This window comes from Asterias amurensis, chromosome 4 (genome assembly GCF_032118995.1).
Source record: "Asterias amurensis chromosome 4, ASM3211899v1".
NCBI lineage: Eukaryota > Metazoa > Echinodermata > Asteroidea > Forcipulatida > Asteriidae > Asterias > Asterias amurensis.
In genome coordinates this window covers 20593091-20606021 of record NC_092651.1, presented here as the reverse complement: position 1 = coordinate 20606021, position 12931 = coordinate 20593091, and the positions used below count along the sequence as shown (strand labels likewise).

The 12931-nt window shown below is 38.4% G+C and overlaps 1 protein-coding gene across 2 annotated transcripts in view; it reads left to right on the top strand.

Moving 5' to 3' along the window:
* The first annotated feature begins 6275 nt into the window (after positions 1-6275).
* Positions 6276-12931, top strand: part of LOC139936729 (nucleoside diphosphate-linked moiety X motif 6-like) — a 106002-nt gene continuing 99346 nt past the window's right edge. For both annotated transcript variants that reach the window (XM_071931623.1, XM_071931624.1), the window contains exon 1: positions 6276-6397. In XM_071931623.1, the coding sequence (XP_071787724.1) occupies positions 6287-6397 (111 nt within the window). In that variant the 5' untranslated portion in view covers positions 6276-6286. The remainder of the gene's footprint in view (positions 6398-12931) is intronic.

Below are 12931 nucleotides of genomic sequence, written 5' to 3'. Positions count from 1 at the left end.
TATTATAATATAAACTCAAAAATAAAATGTACTCGATATTCATCATTAAGAAGGAGCGGGTGACATATAACGTTATGTTTTATCTGAAGAGTGAAAGTGCCAACGTTTATTGCCTAGCATAGGATAGCCTACTCCTACTAAAGTACTAGTAAAACTATACCGTAAGGGCCATACGTCAACGTTAGTTTTGTTTAAATAACCCACCATCGATTTGCAAGAGTCGGAATTCTCCTCCGGATCCATCATCATCGTACGGGACAGCTTTTACTTAGTATTACTAAGCCGTCAACGCGAATACAGTAATTACACACTCAAGCTACTGAAAAAATATTCGCGACTAGTTGCAGAAATATTCACGACGTCATGAAAATGTTCGCGACTAGTCGTGAAAAAATTCGCGACTAGTCGTGAAAAACTTCGCGACTAGTCGTGAAAAACTTCGCGACTAGTCGTGAAAAAATTCGCGACTTGTCGTGAATAAATTCACGACGTCGCAAAAATATTCACGACGTTGCAAAAATATTCGCGACTTGTCGTGAATAAATTCACGACGTCGCAAAAATATTCACGACTGGCTGTGTCCCGTCAGGGCCACCATAGTTTCCCGCTTTTATTTTGTTTTATTACATTAACACCGTTCAGTCATGCAGTTTTGCATACATAGTAGCCACAAAATGGGAAGAGCGAAAGTTATAATGAAAAATTTGTACTTTTCTGAGAAATATGGCCGTCTGAAATGACGTCATCATCCAGAAAATTCCTATCGCATAACTGTAGAGTTTGAACAGTTCCTGAGAAACTAACACATTCTTTGGAATGTTAAGAAGCATAACGAAACATGTCGTCACAGGACACGCCCTTTTCATGGAATTTCAATCAGGTGATGTTATCTTGATGTGCATTTCACATGAGGAACCATCCGACAGAAAGTTTCACAGTCCATGAATTGTTTTCTTCTGTGTAATTATTGACCACATAGTTGTTTTGATAAATATTCCACAATTATTAATGTTTTTGTAGGAACCTAATAAAAGAAACAATTTGTACGTTATGTTGTACCTAACACTTCCTCTAAACATGAGTACATTGTCTGGCAATTTACAATAGACCTAGGGCCTTAAACTATATTTTTAAAATGAAATAAAGATCATGAAGAAACGTTGAATCCACAATACTTTCTGAAACAGCTCAGCAGCTGACTCTGTATACGCACATTCATGATCATTCACCACAGTGATTTATTATCGAGAAAAAAAAAAGGTAACAGGGGAGAAACAAAATGAAAAACCGCCATAAATTTGTTTATGCATCTATAAACAATCATAATTCAAAATTCAACATCATAATAGGCCCATTGATCATGTTTGACCTAAAAATCCATAGTTTCCTTCTCGTTACTTTTTTTCTAGACCGCGAATGCCCCCCCCCCTACATTGAGGTGGTTCCCCGTGACGTCATGACGGATGTAAATACAAACCAATGTGGTTCTCTGTCAATGAATGATACCAATCGCTAGTGTGAAGTCACCCGAGGGGGGATACTGCTTGCACTGAGTGACAGGTATTCTTTTATCTCAAGTTTGTGTTTTGAATCCCAACATTATTTTGGAAAAAAATAAAAATGTTGGGACATGTCATTCCAACCTTTTAAAGGTATATTTTCCCTTCGGATGATGTAGGACCTATACATTCCCTGTGTATGAAAGATAGACTTATTACTTTTCATTTTGACTTTAAAACATGTTAACTTAGGACTGTTGTTTGTTGGGTGTGTATAAATTAGGGAAAAGAATGAACTTACTCTTCTACAGCATATACTATGTATTTGCCATGTTTACAAATGTTTATTCCATTACTCAGATAACTTCCCACCCCCCCCAAAAAAAAAATATATATATAAAAAAAATCACATGATTGGTTGCTATTTTTGAAACATGTGTATGACATTGGTATACTAACTGTGGCTGTCTGTTTTTGTTTTGCATCTATATTGCTTCCCCTAGTTTTCCAAACTCGGTTCAAGTCAAGAACATGGGCTTTGACATTGCAATAGAGCAATAGACCAATCGAGACTAGAAGTGAACTTCACTGGACACGAAGGGCACCATCCTGATCCACCCCTCTAGGTCATGATATCACTGTCTCGAAAACGAAACTTGGTCGACCACGAACCTCTCGGGGGTGAATGATCAAACAAGATCCAAATTGGTTAAGAGGTTAGCTGCTACCACATCATGGTCTTAAACTTTTAAACTTTAAAGGCAGTAGACACTATTGGTAGTTGTCAAAGACTAGCCTTCACAGTTGGTGTATCTCAACAAATGCATAAAATAACAAACCTGTGAAAATTTGAGCTCAATCGGTCATCGAACTTGCGAGATGATAATGAAAGAAAAAATACCCTTGTCACACGAAGTTGTGTGCGTTTAGATATTGATCTCGAGACCTCAAGTTCTAAATCTGATGTCTCGAAATCAAATTCGTGGAAAATTACTTCTTTCTCGAAAACTATGGCACTTCAGAGAAAGCCGTTTCTCACAATGTTTTATACCATCAACCTCTCCCCATTACTCGTTAACCAAGTAAGCTTTTATGCCAATAATTATTTTGAGTAATTACCAATAGTGTCCACTGCCTTTAAACTTTTTAACTTTAACTGAATAATGTGCTTGCGGGTAAGGCGATTTATTGGCATCATTTGCCTTTCACTCCACCGGCCTACATTTTCATTTGAACCTTGAATTGAAAACGAAACTAGGGTGAATAATTTTGAAATCGGAAAGGGAGTTCGTGATGGGTCATGTAAAAATGCAAGGGCCAAGGATAAAAATCAGCTTAGATTTCTTCATTAAAGGATCTGGGTACTTTTTGTAACACAAAACACAATGTCCACACAGATTTACATTAAACTTACACCGTTTGAAGATAATGATAGTAGAAAGCGTTGACGAGGTGCTGTAGTTATTGAGAAATGAGTAAAACAATGTCATGAAAACACAATTTTACATGCTAAAATAGTTTTCGTCTCATGAACACTGAGACGAATTTTTTTCATGGCATTGTTTTACTCCTTTCTCAAAAACTAAAGCACCTCAACAAGTAATATTTTCAGGGGAGCTTTCTACCATCATTATCTTCAAACTGTGTAAGTTTAATTTAAATCTGTGGACATTGTGTTTTTTTGTCTTACAAAAGGGAGAGGGGCCTACCTACCCATCAGACCTTAATTGAATTGAAAATGAAACATTTAGGGCAAAGTTTGAAATCGGAAAGAAGTTTTCGATGGGTCATGTAAAAATTCTTCACTAACAAAAATGTATGGAAAGACATCCCTTGCTTTGGCAGGCATTTTTCCCCACAGTGCCATTTGTGTTAATATGCAGTTATCGCTCTTTCTTATCGTTCTCACAATAATCACTGAATTTGGTCGAACAACACGTTGATCTTGATTGGTATTCCAGGAGGCTTTGGACACGGGCAAGGAGGCAAGGTCGCCTTACTGCCAGAAGGAAAACTTGTCGTAAGCGGCGCTCTCATTGTCAATAAAGTGTGTTCTAAACAAAACATGTGTTTGTGTTGATGGTGTGACCAGAGACCGAAAATGTGGGAAAACCTGCAAAACCCTGCAAACAGGTAAAAGTGCGTTGACTTTAAGAATCCATGTAGTTCAAAGTTTACTTTGTGTGACAATTATTCTTTAAAAATAAACTGGGTTTCATTTTTCGACCACCAAACTCGATGTCAATTTACATTTTTAGTTAGCCTGTGCATCATTTTATTCATTGCATGTTATACAAAGTCGAAGTCAATGGCAAGCCATTGTCTTGGTTGAATGGTAAACACCTTGACACTCTCAATTGGTGAATAACCAAATTCATGTTTGAATTAGCACATGAATTCTTAGCAAAATGCAGGGGGAAATCACTGAACTTTTTTATTTTCAATCTTACTAAATGATGTGCACACATTTTAGTAGGGAGTTCGGTGGTTTCTGCATTTTTTCATCACACCTCTACAAATATGGTATCAATGGAAAGCTTGATTTAAGAGAAGTATGGTGCTTAAAGCCATTGGACCCTTTCGGTACAGAAAAAAAAAAAGTTCACAGATTTACAAATAATTTACAGGGTTTACAGAAGGTAATGGTGAAAGACTTCTCTTGAAATATTAGTCCATGAAATGCTTTACTTTTTGAGAAAACGGTAAAACAATATAAATTCTCGTTAACGAGCATTACGGATTTGTTATAAACACATGTCATGACACGGCGAAACGCGCGAAAACAGGAGTGGGTTTTCCCGTTATTTTCTCCCGACCCTGATGTCCGATTGAGCCTAAATTTCCACAGGATTGTTATTTTATATATAAGTTGTGATACACGAAGTGTGGGACTTGGACAATACTGTTTACCGAAAGTGTATAATGGCTTTAAATCAGCTTTATAGCTTGAAATACAATGGAGTTATGCTGTCTGTAAACTTAATAATTCAACCTGTTTAATTATCAATGACATTCTGCTTGACTTGTGAATGGACTACTAGGACTGAGAATTCCTGTGTCGCCATTTCTCGCTAGCCTTAAAATGGCAATGAAAATGTCATTCTAGACTAAAATTGTCCAAATTTTCCACTTAGATGGTGTCAGAAGGTGTCTCAAAATCCTTCAATATGTAAATTTATCTTTTATTTCATAAACATGAGAAAAAAAATTCCTGTTTTCTGACGCAATTTTGACTTGGTACACCAATGGCACGGCAGTAGAGTCCACCTACATCAAATCTGGTACAGAGAACGTGACTTTCTTCAACTTCTTGATAAAAGCATGTTCGTCTCATAAGGTCAAAGGGTACTTGCAGTTGAGGCAATTTAGAGCAGCAACTTAGCGAAGAGGGCAGGCTCCATCGGCAGTTCATCATTTATGAGCTGTGACGTACGCGCCAAATTATGAGGTATATTTCTAAATATAAAGCTTCTTTTTTCCTGTTTTAAGGGTTTCCATTGAAGAAGACACCTTTTATCTCTTCAAAAATATACTCAGTGTGGAATTTGAACAAAGGGAACGATTAAAAATAATATGTGAAGTTTGCAACCAGTTTCCGCACGCTTCTAGATAGGATCGCCGTGTTTACGTTTTTCGCCGAACTCCCTAACTTAAGATCAGATTTGGCCACAAAATTGGGCTATTAATTTAAAGTTTTGAAGTTTTGTGTACGGTTTGGTCAATATTCTGGGAAAGTGATTAGTTTCAGTTTTAGAGTTCACTGAAGTATAAACGGTGTAATTAATTTTCCATTCTATTTATAATATCACACAATGTAAATAGTGCACCCAACCTTTTCTTTTCTCTTTCTTTTAATTCTCTTCACACCTTGCACCGTCGACCAGTGATGTCACCAACGCACCATCTCAGTTTAGCTTCCTATGTGAGCTATATAGGGACATGATCTTAAGTCGCACATATGCGGCATATGCCCTGTGCTGAATCCACTCCTGCGAGACTCCCAAAATGGCTTCTGCCTAAATCGAACCAAAGTCGGGCATATTTATACCCTGTGGTGATACTGGAAGGAGTCAAGGAGAAGAACATGTCATGTGTCATCACACTCATTGATTTCAGTTCAATTCAAGATTCAAGATTAAAAATACTTATTGTCGTGCAGATGAAATTGAAAAGCAAAGTTTGTCTTTCCTGTGTTATTTGTGAGAATAAATACTTGTAAGCCAAGCTTCTTGAGATCCCGTTGTAAGCTAAGCTTCTTGAGATCCTTCCCGAAAATAATGTCCCAGAGAAGGTGGGATGGCAATCCTGGTAGGCTATAGTAAGACGTTTGCCAAGGTTGTTGCACCAGATGGTACGATAGACCTCTTCGAGATATTCAGGCCGGAGTTCTCCAGCGGGGACACGGTAGTGCCCTTCTTGTTCCTGTTGTGCTGGACTATGCGCTGAGTTGCGCAGTCGAAGAAAAGGAGGAGGCGCTGGGCTTCATGCTAACCAGGTGTGATCGCTTAGTTGGTAGAGCACCGGAACATTAATCCGAAGGTCGTTAGTTCAAGTCCCGCTCGAATCAATTTTTCTTTGTTCAAACCCAAACTATTAAAAACTCACCCAGTGAGTTTCCCTTGTGGTTTGTTAATTGATACTTCATCTTAAATATTTATTTCATTTTATTGTTACATAGAGGGCATCTCATGACCTAAATCTCTTCGAAGACAGGACAAAGATGATCATAAGACTGATTGTGATAGATGAGCAATGTCTGAAGGATGTTCCAAGTGATTGATGGAGTCATGGAGTCAACCCTAAACCGGCAGACCAACACTCCATCACCTGTTTCTAAATCAACATCCAAGGACAAGTCAAGGGATTCGGACCAGCTTTCTGAGGAGACCTCCAAAAAGGTTAGAGCCATTTGTCCCTTTGTATAACAATTGTTGATTTTTCCATACTTTTTCCAATTCGAACGACCTTGATTTCCCTTTAAAGTTAGCCCCCGTTCATACTTCCTGCGATTGCAATACGAATTTGGACTCCACAAATTTGCATTTAGTTGACTTTTGCTCAACTCCTGTGAAACATTGACAGCCCTGTGACGTCAAAATTGGCTTCACATTCGCATTTGCGGGAAGTATATGTATGAACCGGGCTTAACACTTTGCAATTATTTCAAATACTTGTGATTTATTTTGTATTGATTTATTACATTTATTTACCCAGGGTAGGCTCAAACAGGTAGAAGTTGCTTCCATTAGGGCTTAGCATTTATCACAATGTAGCCTAGGCTACTAGAACAATAAAAATTGTAAGGGATAATAATAACAATAATAACGAGGCACTCAAGGTGCTGAGTATATACAAACTTTCAGAAAGATATGTTATTGCAGTGATGGATTCGAGACCCAATTTGTAGCACCTTTAAAGGGTTTACAAGGTGCACTGGCGCATGCAGCAGCCCAGCCACAGCCATGAACCCTGGGGCGAACGCCGTCTCTTTGTGATAAGTGCACTGGGTTCTTTTACATGCGTTACACAACACATGGGACCAATGGCTTTACGTCCCATCCAAAGGACGAAGCAATGGTTAAGTGTCTTGCTTAAGGACACAAGTGTCACGGCAGGAGATTCAAGTTGGCTTGGTGGTTTCTTTCCCCGCCTTTCACCCAGTAAAGCACCTCTGTGGTCCCCCATTCGAATCCTATCTCAGACCCTGAGCCTTGTAGTTGGGATTGGGTTTTCGTGGGTTTTCCCCCATGTGGGATTTTCCTCCTACATCTAAGACTGAACATTTCTTCTTGTTTGATAATCATCATCCAGTTATTGGTGCCTGCACTCTTGTGCAATGATATAAATAAATAAATAGGCCTAAATAAACAAAATTATTAAATTAATAATTGCGTAACAACAAGGGCATGTCGAACCTTCCCCCGATATTTTGACTTACTCCATACTATGTGAACACCACTATTACAGTTTAATCATAGAGGTCTGGTGTAATAAAGAACATATAAGCCAAATTTGTACCTTTGTAAATACAACACCAAAAGTTCATGCACTCTAAGCAAGATTGAATTACAACAGAAATGCTAGTGTCAACTTCATAAATCATCCCATTCTTCCCTGCGCTAAATATCAGATTCCACTCGCGTTTTATAAACGACTATTAAAAAAAACCAAAAAAACTCCTCGCTGCTTATAGATTGTGAAAAGTGTTCTGTATTTCCCAAGGTGTTCACATTGACTTCTTTAGTCTTGGTCTTCAATAGTGTTTTGAATTGCGAGCTGTAACTATTGACCTTTTGCCCGACTGCTAACATCGGTTTGTGGCTGACTTCTATTCTTCGACTGTCACTTGGGATAGTAGATAGACCGTGCATTAGAAAACCGATACAGGGGTATACCAAAGAGGGAAACTGTTCACCGTGATTACCACTTTGTACATGTATGTACCCTTTTTGGCTGTTTTACAACACCTGGGAGTTGCTTCAAGTAGTGTAGTGTGTGGTGCTGTGGGCGATCTCACCACACATGACAAGACCGCGGCCGGCCTGACTGTGGTGTGTGTTGTGTGGCAGGGCCGAACCATTGCCCCCGAGTACCAGAGTTCTGGGGGTGTTTTATCACGTCATATTCTTTCATATTGTAATGAAGTCTTGATGCCCATTGTTTGGGCTGGAGTGCCTGCCAGCACTAAAGTTTGTCATGAGAGTGAATAGAGGCACCGTTGGTATATTATTTTTGGTGTTTGTGTAGGGATTGTGCTGAGGTCACACTTCCTGTTAATAGAATGGTTTGTTTACAAGGTCCCAGCGGTAAGTAGTTTACTTGGGGTTTTTGTTCAGTCAATCGGAAAACCTGATGCATAATGGCCAACTTGAATATAACAGGCCACCGCAATCACTGGTTTTTCCACCAAGTGTTTTGACCAGCATACCACAACTCTAGACCATGGTGGAACTGAAAAACCTGATGTCTGGGTACACTGCTCAATTTTTTGAGAGCAGATTGCCCAGTTTTGGTCTATTTCTACCTCCATGGTCTCACCATCACCACGGACACCTTCCTCCATGGTCTCACCATGGAGCAATAAACTGTGGTCCAGTTTGGTATGGTGGTACAATCATGGCGCTATATAGCTCCATGGTACAATTTACAATGTAGTGCTCAGCTGGCTGACAGAATCTTCTCACACATTGGACCTGTTCTCTGGAATAAACTACTAAATTCCATTCCGAACAATTTTTCTCTGGAAACTTTCAAAATAGAACTAAAGACTTTGCTCTTTACACTTACTGTGACCATCCTGTGACAACTTTTTGGGGACTTTCCAATGTTTAATTATTGTAATATCAATTTTCACCTATTGCTGTAGTGCCGTGAGTCATGTATTTTAGAATGTGAACTTTAATAAATACATATATTATTAGTAGATATCATATTATTGTCAAGGGTTTTTAGCAATAATAACAATAATCAGTTCTTATAGTGCTTTATCAACATGTGTCTCAAAGCGCTTATTAATATGTTTAAGACAAGTTTTTTGCCAAGTTTTTTGAATTAAGACACTCATTGTATAGGAGTGCACTCCACCAAATAGGATAAGTCGGAGCGTAGAGCTCATTAATATTTTGTAGGCCCTGAAAATATTCTATATTAGACAGATTTGAGAGCCCCCAGAAAGTGTTTCAGTGTAAAAATGTTGCCCAATTGTGACCTGGGGGTTGTTGACTTCCAGCTTGAGGTATTTTGGATGACACAGGCCCTGAAATAAATGGTCCTAATTGCTGAGAGGTGTAGGGACATTTTTCAAGATTGATGCTCGGACGTTTTGAAAGTTAGATCTGTGAAGGGGTGTTTTTACTTGGAGGGAGAATAACTCGACGGGCCCAGGGACTCCCCATATAAAATTGAGCACAGAATAAAAGTTCAAGAGTCAATCAATAATTTACCCTTTCAAGTTAAAAGCTGTGAGACTTTTAAGTATTTTTCGTGTATTTTTGAATATTTAGCATTTTGCACTGTGTGCTATGGGAGATTATTTGGTGGGGTGCACCCATAGCACCTAGCACCTGGGTTTACAAGGTAATGAGCTGCAAGCTGCAGCCAACTATGCCAGAAACACCGAGACAAACCCCTTCTCTTGTGGGAATAACATTTACAGCCCATTTGGCCTTGATATTCAAATAATTTCATGGATTATACAAGGGTCACGTAAGATGAGGTTAAAGGCCCGGTCACACAGGCCTCGATAACGAGAACGAAAACGAGAAAGTTAACAAAGTACACCTGCGATTGGTTGAATGAGCGTGGGTGTATTCAACCAATAGAATGCGTTCTCTTTGCGTCGTAAACGTTATCAGTCTCATTATCGCTGCAGTGTGACTTGGCCTTAAAGGCACACGTTGCCTTGGATCGGTCGAGTTAGTCTTTGAAAAGCGTTTGTAACCGTTTTTTTATAAAATGCATATGGTTAGAAAGATGTTGTAAAAGTAGAATACAATGGTCCACACAAACATGCCTCGAAATTGCATGGTTTTCCTTTTATCTCGTCGACTAACACGGTCAGCCATTTATGGGAGTCAAAATTTTGACTCCCAAAATGGCCGACCATGTTAGTTCGCACAGTATTTGGAAAACCACGCAATTTCGAGGCAAACTTGTGTGGATCATTGTATTCTACTTTTAAAACATCTTTCCAACCATATGCATTTTATAAAAAATGGTTACAAACGCTTTTTATAGACCAACTCGTCCGATCCAAGGCAACGTGTTCCTCTAAGACCTATAGTAGGATTTGAAGCTTACATGGTTGAAGCATGGAGTTCTAGCTCCATGGTTGAAGTATAACTTTAAGAGAGGTTTGCGATAACACCATGTGAAAATCTCTTTTGAGTAGTTTTGTTTCTGAAAAGGATGGGAAGTTATCTGCTCAACGTTTCGATCAGTTTGCTCTGATCGTCCGCAGGATTTTGCATGGCAAAGTGTTTGGACTGAACATGTTTTGTGCACACTGAATGCGAATACCGAGTTTAGGAAATGGTGATGGTTGAGCAGCAGCTGATACATGTTGTTTGCTATGCTATTTATACGCATCTGAAACTCTCTACCATTTGATCTTCGATCTTGTCTTTGTACCACAAAATTCAAATCTCTTCTCAAAACTTATCTTATGTCACAGGTTTTCAAGGACTAATTTTGTTGTTTTTCTTTGTTTTGTTTTTGGTTTTACTGCGCCTTGAACACCCAGCAGGGTGGATATGTGCGCATTACAAGTCTTATTATATTACTATTATTAGTATTAAGGGAAATGATTCACTGTGTTCACATCAGGAGTGGAATGGGTTTCGAGAGGCCACATAGGGGCACCGTCACGTCCTTAGTTGCTCTGGTGTTTACCTTAATGCCCCTAAAAAGGCCGTGGCTGATATTAATGGCTTCAGCCATGGCAAGTCCTAATTACTAATAAAATGTTTTTAGGAAAACATTCACATGGATTTCATATAATGTGTTCAGGTTTGACTTTATGCCTCAAAGTTACAATTCAAACCGGAAAGGTTCATATGTTGTTGTTTGAATTTGTGGTGAGTTTAGTTTAATGGATGATTGCTTAACTTAAATGGCTTGACTTTTACATTTGATTGACCAAATACAAGCAAAAGGCAAATAGTCCCATAAAAAAATAAAAAAAACGGAACCAGAAAGTGTTTACAAAGTTTGGCCTTTCTCGGTATTCAAAGCTTTCCTCATTATAAAAGTCTCTATTTACTGTAGTGCTACAGATTTTTCCAGAAAAAACCCCAAAACACTAAAACGTAAAGCAGCTTGACTTCATGACCGTGTGTGGACGTAAGGTAATCTGTACACCGGAACTGTTTTGTGTGTTCGAGGGTGGGGCGGGGGGGGGGGGGGGGGGGTGTTGGAGGATAGGTTAAACCAATAATACTGAATTTGATGACTTCACAAGTTGTTTGTATGTTGTGTTTATAGGAAAAAACTAGAGAGTGGGAGTTAGTTTACTCCCAAAACAATGATACACTTTACTTTTCCTTGGTTAGTTGTCTAAGCTTCCATGATATGGCAAAAAATATACATGAAATAACAAGCGTTTATGCTCAGTCGGTCATCCGGGTCACAAGAAAATATTTTGAAAAAAACCATTATTTGTTTTCACTGGTTTTCACTGCGTTTTTTGGGGACTTGTGAGATCATTTTACTAATTTCTCAAAAAAGTAATAGCATTTAAAGTAAAACAAAAATTCAAGGGAAGTTTATACCATCTTTAAAAACCATAAGTTTTTGGAAAGCTGTGATTTGTTTTCCCAACTTGTCAAAGTCTCATGTAGGCTATCCTTTCAACACAGAAGAGTCAGCAAAAGAAAAAATTCAAGCGGAAAACTGATTAAACCATTCAAAGGTTAACAAAAAAAGTGTAAAAAAAAAGGTGTGAACTTTAGACAGCTTTTAAGTGGTTCCAGTCTGGGAAATTGAAGATTGAGTCATGTTGAACTGTTATCAACACGCTGCTGTAATTATAGCACCCACTTGAAACCAACCATGCTGACCTCATAGAAGTGCTTTTAATGATGCACAACTTGTCAGTCAGGTCCAACTATTAATTAGAGGATGCTTTGGGGGAAATGCCAGATATGTATTGATTGAGCATTTAACATTGGGACGGAGGGTCGGAGGAAGTCGGCTTGTTTTGAAAATATGTGCCCTTGGGTCTTGGGGTCTTGGTTTCTTGGATTGGGTTGGGGAGGATGAAGACCAAGATAGCAGAAAGGATTCTTTTAAGGCAGTGGACACCTTTGGTAATTGTAAAAGACCAGTCTTCTCACTTGGTGTATCTCAACATATTATGGGCAAAATAACAAACCTGTGATAATTTGAGCTCAATTGGTCATCGTATTGCGAGAGTTTATAATGGAAGAAAAAACACCCTTGTTACATGAGGTTGTGTGCTTTCAGATGCTTGAGTTCGGGAAATTCTAAATCTGAGGTTTTGAAATCAAATTCGTTAAAATTCAGAGGAAGCCGTTTTCTCACAATGTTTTATACTGTCAACAGCTCCCCATTACTCGCTAGTCGCTACCAAGTAAGGTTTTGTGCTACTTTCTAATCATAATTATATTGAGTAATTGACAATAGTGTCTCACTGCCTTTAACAGCAATAACATTTTAGAAGAGTGTCATGCTCCATTTTTTGGTATTAACTTGTACAAATTTAATCATTTTGGATAAATTTAACATTTTGAGTTGGTTCTGCTTTCTTAGATGACTCATAATTTGAAGTTGGTTTGCGAGGAAAGGGAAGATTTTTTAATTTGTCACATTCAGTCATCATGTTTTTAAAGTATGATAACATTTCATACATTGTAAGTAATTGGTTAATTTTTCAGTGTTCAGTAAAAGGAATTTTTTTTACAAGTTATTTAGGA